At 44.8% G+C, this 22042-nt stretch overlaps 1 protein-coding gene across 3 annotated transcripts in view; it reads right to left on the bottom strand.

The window, feature by feature from the left end:
* The window catches only part of zmiz1a (zinc finger, MIZ-type containing 1a), a 118027-nt gene that overhangs the window by 21242 nt on the left and 74743 nt on the right, over positions 1-22042 (bottom strand). For all 3 annotated transcript variants that reach the window (XM_061039871.1, XM_061039869.1, XM_061039870.1), the window contains exons 3-5: positions 15040-15148; positions 12331-12444; positions 7680-7785 (exon numbers count right to left, since the gene is read on the bottom strand). In XM_061039871.1, the coding sequence (XP_060895854.1) occupies positions 7680-7785; positions 12331-12444; positions 15040-15108 (289 nt within the window). In that variant the 5' untranslated portion in view covers positions 15109-15148. The remainder of the gene's footprint in view (positions 1-7679; positions 7786-12330; positions 12445-15039; positions 15149-22042) is intronic.

Raw genomic sequence — 22042 nt, 5'->3', positions numbered from 1 at the left:
AGTCACTAAACAGCCTGATGGGAAGTGCTCAGGAGGTGTGTGGTGTACAAACAGAGCTTCGGAGCCAGAGACAGGAAGAGGAAGTAGAAAGCTGCTGCATGTGGCCGTGGGTGAGGTTTTTTGAGGATGCAGACGGTTTTAGCACTTAGCAACGCGGCTCAGCCGAACAGGAAGTGCTGCGGCTCCGTAACAGCTAACTGGAAGTCGTATTGTGTTCTAGCGTTTCCCACATAGGTCAAAAGACAATCGTGTTATTGCTCGCACGAACCCTCTGCTAATTAAGTTGTCAGTTTTTAAGGTTAGATTGAACACTGATTGAACAGCCCTGCAGCATCGTGTCTCTTTTATTGCCAGGCTAACCTTTCCTCATCCGTGTAATGGAGTTTTTATTTACAGTTACGAGACATTTTGAGGTGCATCAAATGGTTTTAAACACCACCGGAAGATTCAAAACCAAGAAGCAAATGTGTCCGTGCGCTTATCTAACTGCATTGTCCTTCCATGACTACACTCCTCCTCCCCCTCCTCCTCCTCCTCCTCCTCCTCTTACTCCTCTTCTCTCTTCTAATGAGTGGACAGGCAGACAGGCTCTGGCCCCAAGCACAGGTCAACAACTTAAAAAAAGAATCCACAGTGGAAAGTGGGTCATCTTCTCCTGACGTAGAAACACGAACGCTCAAACACACTGGCACTCTTAAACACCAACATGGATATGTGCTCCTTAGGTGGGAAAAGTTGTTGAATGCGTGATGCTGAGAAAGACACCAAGGACACACACGGGCTTGACACCAAGTAGAAAGACGGACACTTTTGTGTGTTAATTAGTTCACTTGAATGGGTTTGTCATGCAAAATAAACTGAATACAGACTGATAGACTTGCATATGTTTGTGTTTCTATCTTTTGAAGAACTAGAGAAGCACCACATTTAAAACCTAGCAAGGCCCACAGTCCCCTCAAAACAACCCCAATTTAAACACCCAGACTTCATCCCCAGACTTGACTCTTGAAACGACCAACCTTAAAAGACTAAAACATGACCTTAACCTAAGCTGTTACTCTGACCTACACAGCCCAGCAACAAGCCAATAAATCATAGTATGCTTGCGCACACTGCCCACACACACACACACACACACACACACACACACACACACACGCACGCACACAAAAGCCTGCACAGAATAGCCTTATGACAGAACAGCATGTAGGTCAACCTGTGGTCAGCTGATCTGTCCTGATCCTGTCTTGTGCGAGCAGCCAGTGCTTTTTTTCGACCACACTCACACGAGCCCGTTTAACTCACGGCCTAAATTTCAGATGCAAAAGTGATGTCAAAAGCACAGTTTAAATAATAAATTGTTCTATATTTAGAGTTCTTAAAAGTGCATAATCGAGCTACTTTGCTGCCCTTTTTTTGCAACTCCACTTAATCTTCTTCGACTTCAACTGCTCCATTGGCCTGTTAACCCCTGATCCTGCCCGATGCATGCACACACAAATACACATCAAACAGTTCTGTGCAGGGATGCACACATGGATAGTGGGAATACACACACACACACACACACTTACCCAGAGCCAAGCAAAGTCCCTGCACATCTCATCTCATTCCCTTCATAGCGCAGAGAAAAGACTCAAGTGTCACAAATGCTCCTGTTCCCGCAGAGGCCGGTGGCAACTCTCAAAGCTTTCGCTGCTCCCAAGCCTCCTGCCTGCGCCTTATCACTCTCACTCTCTGCACATATCCTTTTACTCTCCTCACTCTTTCTTTCTTACTTCCTCTCTCTCTCTCTCTCTCTCTACTCCTCCTGTCTTTTCTCTCTCTTTTCTTTTTTCTTCTTTTGCTCACTCTCTTCCTCCTCCCTTGCTCTCTGATCTGTCTTTTTCCCTTGTCCAGCGTCTGCACAATGCACATCAATTATTCAGAGGCAGTCTCCCGGTTTCTCTCCGGCTCATCCAATCAGAGCAAGGGCTGTGCACTAATGGGCTCCTGCTGTACCTGCTACCGGCTCCAACACACTCTCGAGACAGCAGGGAGGAGGGGGGGGGGGGGGGGGGGGGGGGGGGTGGATAGACAGAGGGAGAAGAGGAGACAAGCAGAGGAGGAGGGAGGATGAGAGGAAGAGATAACGACAGCGAGCCGACGCAGACAAACAGGAGTAGAGATAGAGCAGGTAAGATATTCCAGTGATTCTCACCTCTGTCAGGAGGTGCTGTTATTGATGTGCCCAGGCTAGTCAATGTAGCGCTTCATCGCTCTGTTTCTCTAAACTGCTATCGCACACGAAGAAACACACATGCCTAATCCGTCAATATGCCTGCCATTTGTCAGGAAGGGCACAAAAAAAAAAAACCCAGAAGAAACAAGCAAAAAAAGCAAGCTCAGATTGCAAACTTGCATACATGGGTGGAGCTTAACATGCTATGCAGGCTGGCTGAGAGCCAATGCATGAAAAAAAAAGGAAGTGGGAGAAGAAGGAAGTATGAGTTGTAAAGATCAATCTTTACAAAGGCTCTAAGCTATCAGCCTTATCAGAGAGGGGATTCCTGCCTGCAGGACAATCTAATCTGACAACATCCCCCACGTCTTCATCAGAGGCAACTTTGTAAATCCAACTTACAACACACATCAGAGAGAAGCAGAGTACAAGCTGAATTAAAGACGAAGCAGGTTGAGGGTGAATCTGAGTTCAGTTTCTCCTCACCAGCCCCTTACATAACCATACCACCACCAACAACAACAACAAAAAAAAAGAACAGATAAATGGAAAAGAAAGATCTAAATTGTCATTTTTCTCTCTCTCCTTACCAAAAAGTCGCAATGTGCGGCGCAGCAGAAGAGTCGGGGAAAGCCCACTGGCCTCTGTGACAGCGGAGGGGAAGTTGTCTTTTTGTGTGACAGACGCGCTCAGTCAGCGACAGACTCAAAAAAAAAAAATCCAACACACACACACACACACACACACACACACACACACACACACACACACACACACACACACACACACACACACACACACACACACACACACACACACACACACACACACACACACACACACACACACACACACACACACACACACACACACACACAGGGGCATTGTTGGAAATATAACTTGAAAAGGGTGTGTCAAAAAAAAAAACCTAAAGGGGGATGATGGGTGGTTGGGTGGGTGGGTGTGTGGGGGTTGAGTCCTGAGGTGTGAGTGCCAGATCAGTCAACCCTGAACAAAAGGAGGATTTGAATCATTTGCTCATCCGGTTTTGACAAGAACAAAGTCTTCTGTGCAGAATGGGCTCAGATGGGATATTAAGAAAATGAATTTACTTGCAACTGTGTAAACCAAACCAATTAAGTGGCGAGTGATAGAAGACCCGACGAGCCCCCGGCAGAAGAAGAAGCTACACTAATAAAGTAGCTCCCCATGAGCCTTGTTTCTATAAACTTAATAGTGAAGTTCTGAATGTAGTTTTAGGGGGTTGCAGAGGGGTTTCATCATCTAAGGCGAACCGCTGGAGAGTGTCAGAGGAGAAGCCCGCGCACTAAAAATAACCCCTTTTTTTCCCTGTTAATAATTCAGCGCGCTGCTCTTACTCAGCAGTAATTAAATATAAAAGTCTGTAAAGGTTGATTGGGTCAGTAACAAAGGATGCCTACACCTTCCTCTAGTTCTACACACGCAGCTCAAAGACGGAAGGAAAGACGGGGGTGAGAGAATCAATCAAGTGGACGTAAATTGAGACTGATAAGTGGAAGACATGTTGTAGGAAGAGAGGGAAAGTGTGTGTGTGTGTGTGTGTGTAGGCGCTTAAACAAGTCTAAAGTCTAATGGGAGCACTTATTTTCACTCTCTTGCACTGCTTGCTGAATTATAGCAGTTGTTGAAGTGTTGTTCTTTCCTGAACTCTGTGTGTGTGTGTGTGTGTGTGTGTGTGTGTGTGTGTGTGTGTGTGTGTGTGTGTTTTACAGGACACGGGGTGAGTTACAGCCACACCCTGGAAGTTTTTCCGTCACTGTTGACACAGCAGAGAGGTTGTTTTCCTGATGTGATCGCCTTGCGAGCGGCACGCTCTGTTGACTGACCGAGCGCTGACAGTTCTGCAGCTCTGCCGGGACTATTTCTCTTCAGTGTCAGCTGTGAGTGGGTGGTGGAATTTACCAAACCATCTAGTACAAAACTATGCCCTACACATCATATTATCCCTTTTGTTTTTTGTTTTTTTTCCTTTTTCAAAGACTCATTCTTAATCAGCCGAGGAAGAAGAGAAACTAACAACACAAACATCAAAGACTATTATCCCTCCTGCAGATAAAAGGGAATCTTTAAAAAAAAAAAGTCCCGGCTGGTTTACCACAACAGCTTGAGTTTAAACTCGTGTGCGTATTCTGATAACACATGATGCCAACGTAAATGATTGTAACAGGGTTTCTTCTAAGTGGAGGAACAACAAGCAGCAACCTGCATGGTGACTTAAAAACATTAAAGACCGTTTTTTGTTTTTTTTCAAAGAACATAGCGATCCTTCCAAGGGAGCAGCTACTTATAATCCAGAGCTAGTTGAGTCATGTTCATAAAACACAAAACTGAGTCAAAAGATGTACTCGCATCGCATTGAAACCTTAAAAAAAAAAAGAAAAAAAAAAAAAGTAGGTGACATCATTGAGTAGAGGAGGCAGGAAAGTTGTCATAATAAGTGCCTAACTTGTCATAATGGTAATCTGGAGGTTTATTATTGCAGCTCGCGCTTCAGGAAGAAAGAGAACAAAGTGCTGCAAAGCCTGGAGGCAGATTCACTGAGGAAGGAAACGCTAAAACCCTCGATAGATTACGAAGGCTAATCTGATTTGTTGTCTGCTGAACTTCAGTGCAGCAGTTTAGAGGCTAGTATAGTTGTGTGTGATTGTCGGGCAACAGATCTCAGACTGCAGATTATGACTTGGAAAACATAAGAAGATTTGAAAAAACAAAAACAAATTGCACACTTTCATCAATGACTTTAGAAGAAGAAGTTCAATATGCAAAAATCAAAACCGGGAAGTTGCTCATTGTCAAGAAAGTGAAGTAAACCGGTAAATGCTAGCTGCTAACATGCTATCAGCGTTAAAGCAGTGCAGCAGGGTTAACAGTGCTAATGCTAGCTCACCTAACAGTATGCAAGTCCCCTCTCTGGCTCATTCCAGATTAGAGCAATACACTAATCCCCCCCGAGGCCTCACTGCGGGGTCACAATCTGCAGACAGCTCATCAGCAGCACTGTGCTGTTGCTGAAAATCTCCTGATGTCGCTCGGCGGGTCTCGCGGGGCAGCAGTGCAACTTTAGGTCATTTGTGGTTTGTTTGCGGATTCTCTTATGTGGCGTGAAGAGACTGACAGACAAACACATGTACAAATGAAAAGAAAAGCACAAGACGTATCTATTCAGACAGGATGGAAAATGTTCTTTTGATTGTAGATTTCTCAAATGTATCTTCACTTTTTTTTAAAAAATGTTTTCCTAACATTTCTGCCTGATCTGTATGTGCATGCACTCCGCAGCAGCCAGTGTGTAGTAATTGCTCTCACTCCAAACATCCGCTTCCATTTAAAATAGCTCAAGTTGTCAAACTGTTTAAAAAAAAAAGTGAGGTAGCAATAATTGCTTTATCAATGTCCTGTATAACCGGTGCTCTGAGAGGAAGCATCTCTGTGATTGATCTATCCGTCGTAAGAGCCTTCCTCGTCCCCCCCATGAGAGCATCCCAGACTCCCCGGCCCTCGTGTGGGCCTCTCAGGTGTCAGATCTGTGGCCCTCTGTCGCCTTGTGGGCTGTCGGGGAGGATTGTGCTGGGGCTGCACAATTAGAAGGCACGTTCTACACACACACACACACACACACACACACACACACACACACACACACACACACACACACACACACACACACACACACACACACAGACACACAGACACACACTTACACGGACAGTAGAACGTAAACGAGACCGTACAGACAAGAGCTAACAGAGCAATAAAAGCTCGCCTGCGTCTTCGTCGATGCACTTGTAAGACAATTGCGTGTTTGTCTGAGTTAAAGTGTGCATCACGTCTCCTCTGTCGCCCCCCCGTCTGCTCTCTCAGACAGACGTCCTTGTAAGGGAGGTAAGACGGATGCGCGGTGAGTAAGATCAGCCCTGAGTCACATCTGCCTCCCACCCCCCAAACAGCCTGCCTTTCCTCTTCTTATGACTGGCTGCATCATATCTCCCTTCCCCTGCCCCCCACTACCCCGCATAATCACACTACACTTCCCATTTGTCCACCATGCATAAACAGCTCTTTCCTGAAACCCCTGTGCTGTCTTCTATTAGATCCCAGAACCATCAGCCGGCCTGAGGATGATTCCGATTGTCAGGCGGGCGCAGACAGACAGCAGTGCCTGGACAAACAATCGCATTACACCGACACAGGAGCACAGACAGAGAGAGAAATACAGCGATCAATATTGTACACCGACGTCTGTCTGACCACTTTAGTTTCCTCCAAACAAGACGCTTCCCACTACAACAGTAAGAGGGTATTTAGCTTGAGCAAATGTCGGAATCATAGTAGCAATGAGAGTAAAAGACAAAGTGATGCCTCTCTGCCCTCTGTTTGTTCAGTCACAACACCGCCTAAAATATCTGCGTGTGTTATGAAACCCTGACACGTCGTCTTCTCACAAAAAAAACAGAAAATATCAGACAGTTTAATCCAAATATTTAGCTCCCGCTACTCCCATTTATGTAACAGCCGCACTAAGGTTTATCTGTGTTCTGACTGGCTGGGTACAGCTTTGTCAGGTCTCTGTCAGGCAGAGTGAGCGGTCCAGCAAACATCAGCGACACCTCCCAGGCCATCCATCTCTCCTCTTTCTCTCTCCTCTCTCTAGCCTCTGCACATTTCACTCTGACAAACGCACATGCACAGGCCGCTCCTGCAGGACTGTGGGAGCAAGACGAGAGGGGAGGTTTGAATCCAGAGGGGTTGGATTTGATAGATAAACGTCGTAAGAGAGGGGCTTCTGTTCTGTCTTTCTTCCGCACTGCATGTGTGTGTGTGTGTGTGTGTGTGTGTGTGTGTGTGTGTGTGTGCATGCAGTCTGCACATGTGGGTTTGTGTGGGAAAGACTGTTGAGTAGACTGTTTTTGTGATGCTACCACCCAGACAGCTCATCTCAATAGCACATTAATGTTTAATGCGGGCTAAAAATATCTGACATTATAATGCCCTATGGGCTTCTTGTGTAATGTCTGTGGGCGCGGTTGTTTGTAGATAGCTAAAAATGTCCGAAACACAGATTCATGGGACACTTCAATGTCTTTATATGTATTCAAAGGAACAAAGTCATTTGCAAATGACAAAGTATGTCAGTTTAAACTGCTTAAAACATAAGAAGCAGCTACGTGTTGCATTTCAAGGTGTCAGAAGAAGAATGAGACGTGAGTCACCTCTGATTGGATCATGACTTCAAAGCATTTGTTGTGTTGAATGTCATGAAAAAGTGAACAGTTATAGCATGAGGAACAATGAGCACTGTGTCATCAACTGACTTGCACATCAACGGCATAAATGGGATGAAGTATAGAGGCATGCATCTGCTTGGGCTGTAAAAAAAAAACAGAATAAGGAAAAAAGAAAGAAAGTCAGATCTTACCTGCAGACTTGGGAGTGAATTTGTCCCTGTTGGCAGCACACACAGCCAGCAACCTGTAGCCCAGGTCCAAGTCAAAGCCCTGCTGAGCAGCCACACGACTCACCACCTGCAGGGACACGGCAATGGATCATGAGAACAGGAGACGTGTCCATACCATTTTTTTAACTCTCAAATATCAAGTTAACAAACATGTCATCAAAGGTGAAAACGTTTTACAAACTTTGACTTATAATTTATCAAATAGTAGTAGAAATACTTCAGAATATTGCGTTTTGCATCAAGACAAGTCAATGTAATATTATTCATCAGTGGGTTGTTTACTTTCTTATAATCTGTTTTTTTTTTTTTGGTCTGATAAAATTTGTTCAGAAAAAAATAACTTTGACTTAGATAAGATTCTCTTCTTGAACTTATATATGTTTTTTTTTAAAGATTTGTTTTTGGGCTTTTGTGCCTTTATGGAGAGAGATAGGACAGTGGATAGAGTCGGAAACCAGGGAGAGAGAGTGGGGAACGACATGCGGGAAGGAGGCCACAGGCGGGACGACAGCCTCAATGCATGGGACGCGCGCCCTAACCATTGCGCCACCAGCGCGCCCCGAACTTATATATGTTTTAAGATAATGTTACATGATCAATTACCTGAAAACAGCAGATTGTTTTTGTGGTGCCTAAGGAACTATGGTGTCAGATGATCGCTAAATCCAATTCAGCCATCTAAATGGTGAGTGGACTTGAGCTTGTGTAGCGCTTTTCTAGTCTTCTGGCTACTCGAAGCGCTTTTACACCACAGGTCACACCTACACACTCACATCCATTCACACACTGCTGGCAGAGGCTGCTGTGTAAAGTGTCCATGAGTTTTAACTAATCCATTCATACACATTCATACGCTGCAGACGAAGCTGCGGGAGCGAGTTAAGTGTCTTGCCCAAGGACACAATGGAAAGGAGCTGGGGATCGAACCCCCGACCTTCTGGTTGAGAGATGACCAACTCTACCACTGAGCCACAGCCGCCCCTAGACGCCACAGGTAGAAACTCAAAAGAGAACTACTGCTGTTATTTAAGTTTAGCATTTAAACAACTATCTGTATATCATTATGTTCTGTATCTATTTTCTAATGAACTAATCCATCTGTCTTGAACTGCACTTCTTATACAATACTCTATGATATTGATATCTCACATGCTGCGTGTCCTCTTAATAAACACTTAGCTTAAGTAAAGGAATGTAATCATTACTCCTTCTTAATTGTGTTTATATTTGGAGCCACCGTTATCTCTGAACTTCATTTGCTTCAGACACACACAGAATAAACACTCACACTGTCAAACACAGACGCAGGGAGATAAACGTGGAGTCTGCAGTCTGGATCGCTCCACTGACAAACAAGACGAGCATGATGACTCCATTGACCTCCAAAGAGAGAGGCGAGCGAGCCAAACAACAGTCACTGTGCACAACGAGGGGAAGTCTCGGAAAGGTTAGCCTCAAACAAACGGAAAGAGAGATCTTCTCCTGGGTAAAGGTTGGCACTTCTATTCACCAAACACACCGTGGAAATGGGGAAATATCAGGCATTAAGTCATTTTTCCCCACTGGGTAATGGTTATGTGAAGCCAGAAGAAGACAGGCAAGTGTAGGAAACCGGTATGTAAAATATGGTTTTGCTGCGGTTTTGGGGTTACAAAAGGTTCTTCTTTTCCCTCCAACTTTTAAAAAAGGAACCGCCCCCAAAACTGTAGGACCGTATCATCCTCGCATGTTAATGACTTCAAAATGAGGTTGTAAATTTATGGGACATGAAGCAGGAGCCTCCCAGACTCTATTACAATGTTTAAGGGATGCTGAGTGATGTTAAACAGGACTCAGGAGACAGGGGTAAATCATTATTGGAGGGGAAACCCCCCCTTCGCTTTTATCTGTTAACAGATGACAACTCCTCTGCTCCCTCTGACCTCAAAACGCACATAACAGTTAACAAGGTCAGAAGGGGTGTCTTTTTAGAGAGCCAACATCACAGCAAGCAGCAGCCATAAAGTTCTTCTGAACACTGGCTGAAAAAACTATTAAAACCATGTCAATAAACTCAACAAACACGACGCCTTCTTTGGTGGTTTTAATGAAGAGACGCTGCTGTTTAATTCCCCTGTTGCAGTTAATCACGTTACGTGCATTTGAAGCTGTTTAGTAGACATGTGTGGATGACGTTCCAGGGATGAGCGCTTCGCGACATAATCTTTTCAACCCCGACCACATTATGCAAACGGTGACGACTCTGACAAACGCTCGAATCATGTTTGTTGTCAATCGTTTAATTTCCTGCGCGAGTGAGTCTGCCCTGCAGTTTGCAGAGGGCAGGCAGCCAGCTACAGAGGCTAGCATAGATTCAACACGGATTTAGCAGTGTTTCACCTCATAAGCCTTTTTTTTTTTTTTTTTTCTTTTTCATCTTTAATCTCCCTCGGAGGATGTACATCCAGAACCCATATTCTGTCAATATGAAAACTGTGCTGTAAGAGGGGGCTGCAGGGTTACTGGGCCATTCAGATTCTGGTGTGTCTGCTTGTGTAGCAGGAAGGAAGAAAAAAAGCGATTTTTTTTTTTTTTTTTTTTTTTTTGTGGTTTCTTTCTGCTTGTTGTTGAAGCAGCCGTATGTGAGCGACGGTTCCTAATGAACTAAGTGGGCGTTTTTTGAAAAATCTGCAGTACCAGAGGCAGGAAAAGATACAGATATCCGCATGCACTTGATAAAGCATGCAACAACAAAAAAACCAGCAATAAAAACAGTTCTTCATCTTTTGAAGCCTTTTGAAAAACACACTTTAACAGACAGGATTTAAAGTGAACCATGCAAAAAAAAAAAAAAAAAAAAAAAAAAGGGTACTGATCTGGAGAATTTCTACAACATTTCCATCTCTTGTTGGCTAAGTGCACAAATCAATCATTAATCTTTAGTAAGTGGGTAGTTGTTTCTGTCTTTAATTGTGTCTTAATTAGCGTTCAGACAAAAAGCATTCTCACACTTTCCCACTGAGATGAATGTGGAGTCTGCAGGCTGTATCTAAGATTTTAATACATCCTGTGTCCCTTAAGTATTTGTTAAATATTTGAGCTGCATTTATAGACTGTATTTGCAGACTGTCCATCTGTTTTAAGCTTTACTTGATAACTGCAAATATTACATAAAACATATACATTTTCCTTTTTCTGTTATGATGTTTTTCCTACGTATATGATAAGTTATGATTATAATACTCATTTTTTTTGTCATATTTTAGATCGACTATATTTGAAGCTGTTATTTATTACTGCTGAGTAGAAGAATGTCTGCTTGCATACAATTCTTTCTTTTACTCTTTTACTCAGTATTCATTTCTCAGGTGTTTTATCTGTTCCGATAACCCTGCTAACAATAACCTGTTAACAATTTCCCAGTTTAGAATCAAAGGTACTTCAGTCCATGCATCCATCCATCCACAAGATAAAGTAAAACAAGCTAACATTGTCAAGCAGACAGAGCTAATATTGCAGCAACAGCTCCCTCATGTCATTTTTTTATTGACTCAGGAGCCGACAGTCCACCCAGGATCCGAGGATTGACCTCCACTTATTCAAAATGCCGGGGGGGGGGGGGGGAGGAATCTCCATATGAGCCTTACATTCAATTCCATTCAGCGAACAGAAATGTCACGATGGATATATATGCACAGTCATCTTTACGTTTCAATTCGGCGCTCTTGATACAGAGCCGGCGAGGTTCGTAGAAAGAATCCTCGATTAAAGAACGAACCGACTTGTTGTGCGCTGTAATTCTCCAGATAAGAAGCTGTTAGCTCTCGGAGGTCTGATGAAACAATTTAGCTGATGGAAACAGCCCCATGCTGAGAGGGATCTCAGTGGTGGCCTCCATTGTATAGCTCTTTATCAGCCTTTAAGAGGCTTTTATTGTGATTTGCACATTAATGAGCATTTATCTGTTTGCTCACGCTACCACTTCAGCTGCGAACAATGTTCCTTCAGTGTTTCCCCCTGTGTGTCAGTGTGACCGATCTCGGCGATAAACGCATGAAACTTTCAATTCTCTGCTCCAAAGCCTCTTTTCACACATGTGACTGTGTATGTAATGTAAAGTGTGAGTGTGTGTAATGTATGTGTGAGGTTTTTTTTTCGCACACCTGGTGCAGGGTCGCTCCCTGGCTCTGAGCCAAAATCAATGAATGGTAACTGGTGAACTGAAAGGCTGTAGCCAGGGGTTACTGGCTAGCCACAGTCCTGTTCATGCCTCTTTTTTGTTGAGTGTGTGTTGCATGTGTGTGTGTGTGTGTTAGTGTGTGTGTGTGTGTAGCGCTTAGTGGAGAGAAGCAGTGGGTGACAAGGACTTTAACCTGTGTCGCTGGATCCTGACAGCCTGAAATGCAGCCTTTAATAAGTGTTGGATACAAACTTGTGACTGTAGGCTGCCACCAACTGTTTCAACTAAAATCATTAAAGAGACAAAACAAAAAAAAAAAAGAATTTACGGCAACACTCCTCAGAAGTGGACACATCAGTCCATCTTTTTTCCTAATTATTGTTTTGCTCACGTCGCCTTAAAAAGTACCTGAAAAACCCGAAGCGGAAAAAACCATAATTATTGTTTGCGTACCGTGAGACATCCCATGAGGCTTTGCTCGAAAGGTCGCTGGAAGGCCCGGGGATCTCCACACCAGTCGAGCAGCTCTGTGGCCGCCGAGTGGAAGTTGGCCGGGTTCTGTAAGTGCTGTGCAAACACAGAGGAACAAGACGGCCATTAGAAACAATGGGAAATAATGAGCATTATTTTTTTTTCTTCACATTCAGTACAAATTGGAAAAACAGTGAAACCAAACAGTTTTGCAGCCTCGCTCTTTCCCTCCAAACTGCCTTGATTTAATGTCTTGTGTTTCTGCACAACCCTGTGAGGACCTTGACTCCTTCCAGTGTACGCCCACTCAGTCCTCTGATGCATTGTGGGAAGAAGATCACACCCATACCAACAATGATGCCAGTGTTTCCTGTTAATCTCTCTTGGCAACACCCAGCCTTCGCCCCCGTGACCCACACGGCAACCAAACCTCTTTTTTTCCCTCCACTCCTCCTTTCTCTCTTCCCCTCTTTCACTGCCTGTTTTCAGAGTGTAACAGAGCCTCAGCCGGCACCGCAAGTCCACTGGCTGCCTTGGCTGCTCACAAAGAAAAACAACCTTGGTCCTGGCAGCTATGTGTGCGGACTCAATGTGCGCCGTTGGTGTGTTGTCTAATCTCTTTCAGTCTCTGTCTGTCTCTCTTGCTTGTTCACTGAGGCCTGAAACAGTCGAGTCTTTTCTTCCCAGTGTCTGAAGGCTACTCGGGCTGGCAGGACACAATAAGCGGTTTTAAAATTGGGCTCCCTTTCTCTACGGCTCAGGAGGTTAATAGCTCTGAAATGGCGCAGAGCTGCAGCTCGTTCAGTTGGGCGAGATTGAGCCCACTTGAAAGCGTTTATTATTCTCATCTGGAGCTGAAGCGTTTTGTTTTGTGTGTTCGTGAAGAGAAGGTACACTATTGTCTTTAGGGGGCAGCAGAGGTGAGCAGGGTTTTTTTTTTTTTTTTTTTTCAAAGGGCAGCTGTGTGACAAAAGGGGTTCTTGGGTGTGAACCAGGCCTAACGTGTCAGGCCTGGGACCCGCCTGCCGAGAAAATCTCCAATGATATCATGAGTTTCAAGAGAGGGGCCTTGAGTGACTCATCTTTTTTTTTTGATGTGAAGATTAGCCTTTACAGAGGTAGCTGTGGACTGGGGGAGGGGGGTTTGACTGACCATGAAGAGCAGCGGGGAGAGATGCTGTTGCCGAGTGAGATTGAGGAGGAGGCGGAGAAGAGCCTGTTCTAGATGAGTGATATAATCTGGCATTATTGCTGCTTGATGGGAGGCATATCAGCCTCCAGCGCGAGAGGAATCAGAACTGGCACAGCAGGGGCTGTCTGTCTGCATCTGAACTCACAGCTCCTCCTGCTGCAGCACTCGCCACCGACTCTGCCTGACAACCTCGACTCTGGTGTGAGGGGAGAGAGGTGGAGTTTTGTTTTTTTTAGGAGGCCTGAGCTGCTTGTGTTGTTGTTGCTGTTCAGGGTAGGATGAGGACAAGAACATGACGGGTGGTGGGGGGTGGGGGGGGAGGGAGCAGAAAAAGGCAGCAGCAGCAGCACTGACGGGGTTTGAGCAGACAAAGAGACAGACGTTTGACATACCGTCCTCAGCAAGATGATGGGACTTACCTGCCCACTTTTTCGGGGCCAGTGCAGGCTCAGGCTGTGGCTGTGCCTACCTGGCTGCATGAAAAAGCAGCACAACACCTGGCGCCCTGCCAGCGGCTTTCCCCAAACAGAAACAACACCCTGCTGGCAGAGCCGCCGCACGCTCTGACTGACTCTCCGCCTTTGAAGTCTGGTTTACTACGAGTTCTATTACAGCCTGCGCCGAGGAGTACATAAACCCGAACTACAATTAGTGCCTTTATTAAGCCAGACGTGTTAACTCAGGCTATTTAGGGCTTATCAGTGACGCCTGAGAGAGCAATTGAGGAGACTTAGTGAAGTGAGTAGTGTCAATCCTGCAGGAATTCTACTCATTCAAGAAAAGCTTGAAATATTTCTTTCCAGAGATGTTGACGTCAGGCTCAACACTTCATACAAAGTACTCAGCCTGTTTAGATAATTGGGTGCTCAGGAGTTTGAGGAGGTGGGAGGGGGGGAGAGAGAGGGATATGTCACCTCATAATCACAAGCTCAAAGTGTGATCAGTCGCCGATTCACTGTAAGGCATGGTGTCGCATGGATGTTGGGAGATATAAAAGATCACACCCACATAGTATAAACAAATGAGCCCACGGCCAGCCAGCCAGTTCTTGTAGACTATTAATCACAGGCAGAGGCGGTAGCCCTGGGTTATGTCTGACTGACTGACTGTGTCGTTCCCTCTCTATCTGCCTGTGAGGAGTCTCCTGAAAGCTGGCAGGCAATGCAACATTTAAGCAACAACAAAAAACCCACAAGGGCCAGCATGCGTCAGGAACGTGATGTAAAGGAGCGCAGGGAGTCAGAGAAGGAGAGTCAGTTATGTTGCTTTGAAGTTGTTTTCACTGCCAAATTTACCTCTCTCTCTCTTTCTCTGACCCTCTGCAATATGATCTGTGTGACTGCAGCTAATGGCCAGATAAACTGAAGTCCATATATGGCGCTGAAAGGAGAAAGAGGATTCTTGTGTCTTCGCCCCCCCTAGAACCTCTCTATCTGCACGGTTCTGACAGATGCTGAAGGCTACCACAGGGCTAGCTCAACGCGAGGCTTCATACACACCTGTTTGATGCACAGCAGCCTGTCATTGGTCTGCTGGATGTGCCGGTCCATCGACGGTAACGTGTTCATCTTGATGTCTCTACCGGGACGCCATTAAAAGCTCTTTAGTCTGCGAAAGGAGAAGAAGGAGAAGAAGAAGTGGAGAGACACACGTCTGTTAGAACAGGTTTTTCTATTTTGGTCAGGTCTTGTATGTTAAGTGTTCGCAGCCTCGTAAGTCAAACAGCTTTTTTAGCAGCTTGACAAACTCACAAACAAGGAAAGTGACTCATTGAAGGGCTTGAACCAACTCCAGTGTGTCATGTATTTTTTGGCAAACATGTGAAAATGAGAGGCTCCAAAGCAGGACAGATTTTTTTTGTTTGTTTTAAAAAAAAGACAAAACTGTCTAAAACTTTGTACTCAATTTAATAATATTTGCAACCAGTGTTATTGATGTTTCATAGGCAACTAATTTGCGCACACGTAACACTTGATAAGATGTAGCGTCTCTTTGTTGTGTCTTGATGTCGTTGATGAGAAACAACAGAAGAAGAAGTCCAGCTTTGCGCTTAATTCTCTTGACCATTTCAGCAGAGCAGGCTGAGGCTGGATTAAGAGGCATCGTGCTGGTTTTGCCTGCGATGCCTCTGTCCCCTCAACATCCCTCTGTGTTTATCTCCATCATGCTGGTCAGCCTCGCATTCCTCCACACAAAAGGCAAACTAGAAAGCCACAGGTGGGGGGGCTGGGGGGGGGCTCTAGAAAGCTGCTCAGTACTGATAAAGGGTCCCCAAAGATCTCCCGCTGTGACAAGCAGATCGAGAAAACGAAAGACGATAGAAGCGCAGGGCTCAGCTGGGGAGGGTTTTTTTTTTTTTTTTTATGTGGTAGGCTCAGTCTGGTGAGCTTATCTTACAAAGAGTGTAGCAAGTGTTCACACTCTTTCTGTCTCCTTCTCTTTCTCACACTCACACACACACACACCAAAGAGCATGTAAATACAAAAGCTGATGTTCTTCACTTTGATTAAGCGTAAAAGGTAAAACTTCAAAGGAACACCTTCAGAATAAGAGTGTATTACTAATCCTCTGAGCTTAAGCATTAGCAGAGTAGAATTACCCGGAGTGCACTTGCACAAATTCTCAAACAACAGCGGATACATTTCAGGAATGAGTAAAGGGGAATTCTGGAGCCAACCAATGTGGTCAAACAGTCAGTGAGGCAGCAGGATGACTCCGTTCAGGTTATTTGGGCATGATGCTGCAGCGGTTGCAGACTATCTGTGAGGAAAAAAAAGCCCCCCCCCCCCCCCCCCCACCAAACAGCTAATTTACCATCCATCAGGGCACAAAGCCACCACCGACCACGCATAATCTGACCAGAACTTTGGGTGGCCTACTTCCGCGCTGCTGTGGTGTCTCCCAGCATCCAGCAGAGGTCTCCCTCTCCTGCTGCTAATCAGCATGTCTTTCTCACTCTACTCCACCCGGAGCAAGTGGTCCAGAGAGGGCTCCTTTAAGCCCCTGACAAGTGCTACAAATCCCCTTCAGCAAGCCAGGCAGCTCCACGGACCGCTAACAGGGCACGCTCCCGCCCCGGCGCTGGCCGTCTGACCTTGTGGCTATTGATTAACTGTTTCTCCTCCAGTTTCCCTTCCTGCTGTCCCGAACACACGGAGCCAGGACTGAAGAAGAAGGAGGAGGAGGAGGAGGAGGAGCAGTGTTGGAGGGGGGGGATGAGAATTCGGCCTCTTTTGCCCAATAATCTCTCCTCTCCCCCACCCTCCTCCCCAATTGCATACTCGCACGCACAAATCCTTCTCCCACCAACGAGCTGCTCTTTTGTTAGTCAATTAAGAGACAGGCCCTCAGGTTCTAAAAGGATAATGAGTGAGGTGGAAAAGTGACTTCGGTCGTGGGCGTTGTAACTGAGATAAGAAGTCAATCCACCTGATTGACTGTCCATGCTGACGACCACACACCCCCATCCATGTTCGGGGGGGGGGGGGGTGTGTGTGTGTGTGTGTTGCATAACAGACTACGATTCAGTGGAAACATGGCAGAAGAAGTCACACATCCTCCCCTACTCCCCGTTCTTTATCTAAATAAAAGTCTAATTTGTCGTATCATCATACCAAGAGAAACACTTTAGCTCTTACTTCACTTCAGATTGACTGATTACATCCAGACTGGAGAAAATTAAGTTTAACCACAGTAGAGAAAAGTGATTTTTCTCATCTAACCTACATTTTTTTTTTTTTTTTAGACTTTCCGGGCTGCTGCTGTGATTGTTTCAACATGTACACGCTGAAGATGCATCTTTATTGTCTCCCAAAACATCTTAATCAGCTCCTCTCAGCACTGCTTATCCCATCCAATTATGTTGTTCACATCACAACTGTCCTTTAAAACCGCAGTGCCACGAATCAGAGCGGAGTAAAATGAAATAATCCTTCTACAAACAATGCTGAAATTGGAGGAAGCTGTCTACAAAACTCACACTGTTTTTTTTTGATTCCCACCTCTCTTTCCTGAGACAAACACGCTGGGGGAAGTGGGGCAAGAAATACGCATTCAGAAAGAAAAGCAGAGGAATATGAAAGCAGTGGAGTATGTCATGAAGGGGGCAAAAAGGCCCAGCCTCAGTAGAAGGGGGGGAGAGAGAGAGAGTGTTGGAATTATCTCTTTATTATCAGCAGTATTACACACACTTATTCATCCACACACACACACACACGCACACACATGGTGTATGATCACTCATAGCATGAGTGATTTCCCATTTCAGACAAATGACTAGCACCTTTGTCAAGTGCAGCTTTTTTATGAATGTGATCAGTCAGAGGGGGTTGAATGGAGGCAGGAGCTCATGCTGCACTCCAAGACGGTCTATTATATAGGAGTATATTAGCAGCAAGGATATGGTTGAAATCTGTGGCACAATATGAATAAAGGTATAGTATTTTTTTTGAGACAGCATCATAGATGTAATCAGGACATGTGCATGCTAAATCCCTTTGACATTTTCATGGGCAAAGAGTGTGTTGGAAAACTCATAGACACAAAATATTTATTTACACACATCCAGAAATACAAGTATGATGATGAAAGAAAAAAACTGAAATACATAAAGAAAGAAGTAGGGAGTGTAACAATTCATCAAACTCATCAATACAGACTACAGAGTGAAAACATTCACCTGTGTTGTGGTGTTCATGACTGTATTTTTTGCAGAAATGTAACTGATTAAATGTAATAGGACAATGATTTGGAAAAAAAAAACAAAAACAAACTGAAGACAGTTTCCAATCCATACCTCGCTAACAATATCCAGCAGAACAAAGGCACAGTCTCTAAATAAGTACCTACGGTGCAGATGTAGTCAATCATTAGTCTAGGTGTACACTGCATCTGTCGAAATTTCTTTAGGAATAAAAATAAACTTTCTTCAATTTATCATAGACAAGCGTCAACACTTTCTGTATGGCAGCGTCTTAAACTAATCAAGAGCGTGATACCACAACAGCGCTGCAACAAAGCTCTGCCGTCAATACGTCTTTGTACATCTAAAGTGATTCCACAACGGCGTAATATATATCCCAGTCTGTGAATTCACATCGGGTTTAACGTTGCATAAGCACGACGTGTAGACGAACAGGTGCACTACATAGACACACACAACAGCGTGCCCTTTTTTCCCATGCTTGCTCCGCCGATCCCGTCTCACACCTGTACCTCCTGTTACTATCTTGAAGGCAGCAAGTGGGAGGGTCACTTCATCCCCCTTTAACGCCTCCATGATATTCATAGTGAGGGCGAGACGTCACAGGGGCTTATATTGGCAGCCTGAATAGAGCCCGGGCTACAGATGACATAAAAACTTTTAAAAAAAAACAGTGATATCAACCAGCAACAAAATGATTTGACTTCATCAACTGAGTTTCTCTTTTGAGTTGAAATAATCATCTGCGGGTTAACGTTCAGTACTGAGTTCATTGAAGTGTATTGTACGGATTTAAAGTCAGGCAGTGGTTTGAACAGGGTTTCACAGGCCTTTAAGGGAAGATTATGTGCATAATAGATTTTAATTCAAGTAAAAGAAAAATACGGGGTTGTACGCAGTGTTATGAAAAACAATACATTTGCTGGTGTTGGATCTTAATCTGGCAGTGCTCAAATCTATGAATGAGCAACTATTGTCCATGGGTTCATCTTCATTATTCCTCATCAGTGAGGAAAAGGAGACCATAAGGATCACCCCCTCTCTCTCTCCTCCTCCTCCTCTTCAGTTATATGGCCACAGCTCCTCTTTCTCTCACCACTTTGTGCTTTTTTTTTTTTGCTCCCTTTTCTGTAGCCCTCAGACATCATTAGAGCCACCCAGCATGCGACTCCTTTCCACCACCTTCCATTTTCCGTTTCTATCATTTTCCTCTCTCCGTCCCTCATATATCAACCCTCCTGCCACTCTTCCTCCCTCACCCCCCCCCCCCCTCTCTCTCTCTCTCCCTCCCTCCTCCTTCCTGGGGCCCTGTGCGGGAGCTGCCATAACAGGAGGTGGAATGGATTCATTTGCTCTAATGTGGTTTGGGCTGCAGCGTGGCACGGCACAGAGCAAACACTTTTCTCCCGGTGCACGGAGCTCCTCTCTCCCTCCCTTTTTTTTCTCTCTCTCTCTCTCTCTCTCTCTCTCTCTCTCTCAGTCCGCAGTTCATGTGTTTTCAAACAGGCCAATCAACACCACTCAGCTGTGCTATAGCCTCTCTCTCTCTCCCTCCCACAATCTCTGCTCTCAGTGTGTCTGTAAAAAGCCACCAGCCCTCTCTCTCTCTCTCTCTCTCTCACACACACTATTATCTCTAGTGGCAAACTCCCATAGCCAGACAGTCCCTTTTTTTTTTTTTTGCCCTTTATTTTCTTCAGTCCACTCCACTCTGTCCTCAGATACCATTTCTTCTCTACTTCCTGCCTCATATCCCCGTCTCTCTGCCTTGTTTTGTTCTTTCCATTATTTTTATAATCCTCTCCCCCCACTAATCTCTCACCCTCTCCTCGTCCACTCTAAGAAAAGCATCTATTGGTGTTGATATCTCTCCCTCCGGCCTCTAAAAACACTCCACGCAGCATCATAACCATCCGCCTCTATAAAAATCGGAAATGACTTGTCCCTGGGGTGGACAAAATAAACTCTAAATGTTGCCGTTTGTTTATCTTCTGTTTTAATGTGACAACCACAGGAGCACCGGGCGGCTATGTGACACCCAACACTGCAATGCAAACAGCTGTGTTGTGGGGATATGCGAGCCGCTCTGTTGCCGTCTATAAATACGGAGCTTCAGTTGTGGAGTATTGCAGGTATGCGCCACCAGATACCCACGGGAGCAGCCGATTATTTCACCGCTCGATGTGTGAGATCAAAAAAAGATCAACGTAAGCTAAGTGAGCACAGATGGGCCCTCTTTTTTAGCCTGTTTTAGTTTAAACTGTTTGCAACGTAGTTAGAATTCAACATTTCAATTCTAGGAACTGAAAATGTTGATATCTGGAGCTTTTAGACAATACTCTGAGGATCTTTATTTTGCATTCACAAGACACTAACGCAGCTTCACAGGGCTTGAAAACAAGATATTAACACTGATTTTAACAGACCCTTTTCCCCATGAATAAAATTGTTGATTAGTTTCATTGCTGGACTGATTAGCATTCCTAACAGTCTAAAGTCCCACTGTAATAAATTAACAAAAAATATCAGAAAAGAGCTTTGTTTGTTAGACCAGCAATTGATAATCAAAATCTTCGTAGATAGGGCGCTTGTGGCCTAGCGGTTTGTCTCGCCCCCTGTACGGAAACTGCAGACCTACAAGCGTACGGCCCACGTTCAATTCCGGCCTGTGGCTCCTTTCCCGTGTGTCATTCGCCTCTCTCTCTCTCTCTCTGATTTACTACCTTATCCACTTTCCTCTGAAATAAAGGCTCCAAAAATATCTTTAAAAAAAGTATTGTAGAGATGGGATAGTGGATAGAGTCGGAAATCAGGGGAAGAAGTCATTTAAGGATACCTTTCGGATAGAACAGGACAGCTGTCATTAAACGTAACGCATGAACACCAAGATTCCTTCAAATGTTTGTGTCACCGTCCGTCTGCCCCCCCCCCCCCGCACCTCCCCACCCCCAAAGCTGTAAACCTAGGGGAAACACTGGAGTCTGTAAACATTTACTATCATAATCATATATTATCATGATTTAATCATCGATTTGATTTATTTATAGCATCCAATTGAAACAATATCCCATATCCCTAAGTCACATTTTAGCCCAAGATGATGTATTAGTGATAATATGCTGAATCATGGCACAAGTTAGATCAAAATGCTGTTCAGCTCGAGCGTCGATGAAACAGACAGATGTTTTTCTTGTAAGTGGGCCCATGATTTGTTTTTATTGCCTTGAGTGCATGAATAAAGACAGGTCATCTTTCTCACCGTGAGATAAGAAATCAGGTCGTCCATGAGCAGGACTTGAGCGTCACATGATGAATGAATGAACTCCTTATTCCATAGAATGTTCCAGTTGCTGAAGACTATAAATACCAGCTGGGAAAGATTGTATGTCCTGGCTGCCACATACCATTTTCCACGGTCAAGAAAGTCGAGATTCGATAACTCGTGATGCTCAAGGGATGGATCTAGTGTGTGTGTGTGTGTGTGTGTGTGTGTGTGTGTGTGTGTGTGTGTGTGTGCAGGGAGAACACAAGGCCAATGTGTGGCCTTTATCGCTGCACCAGGTCATCACAGCACTGCCTGAAATACTGAGCCCTTTCAAAGAAGGAGTGCATAAGTCTCATAAGCTTTATTAAGTGGAATAACAGCCGTCTAGTACATTTTAAGGCGAGTGTGCGAGAGGAGATGAGCGTAGCAGAGAAGAGCAGAGCAGAGCAGAGCAGAGGAGAGGGGAGGAGAGGGGAGGAGAGAGTGATTGACAGTGCAGTCTGAGAGGCTTGTGTAAAGCTAACCTTATGGGCC

The sequence above is a fragment of the Labrus mixtus genome, chromosome 6 (assembly GCF_963584025.1).
Source record: "Labrus mixtus chromosome 6, fLabMix1.1, whole genome shotgun sequence".
In the NCBI taxonomy this organism is placed as follows: Eukaryota; Metazoa; Chordata; class Actinopteri; order Labriformes; family Labridae; genus Labrus; species Labrus mixtus.
This window is presented reverse-complemented; position numbering and strand designations above follow the sequence as displayed.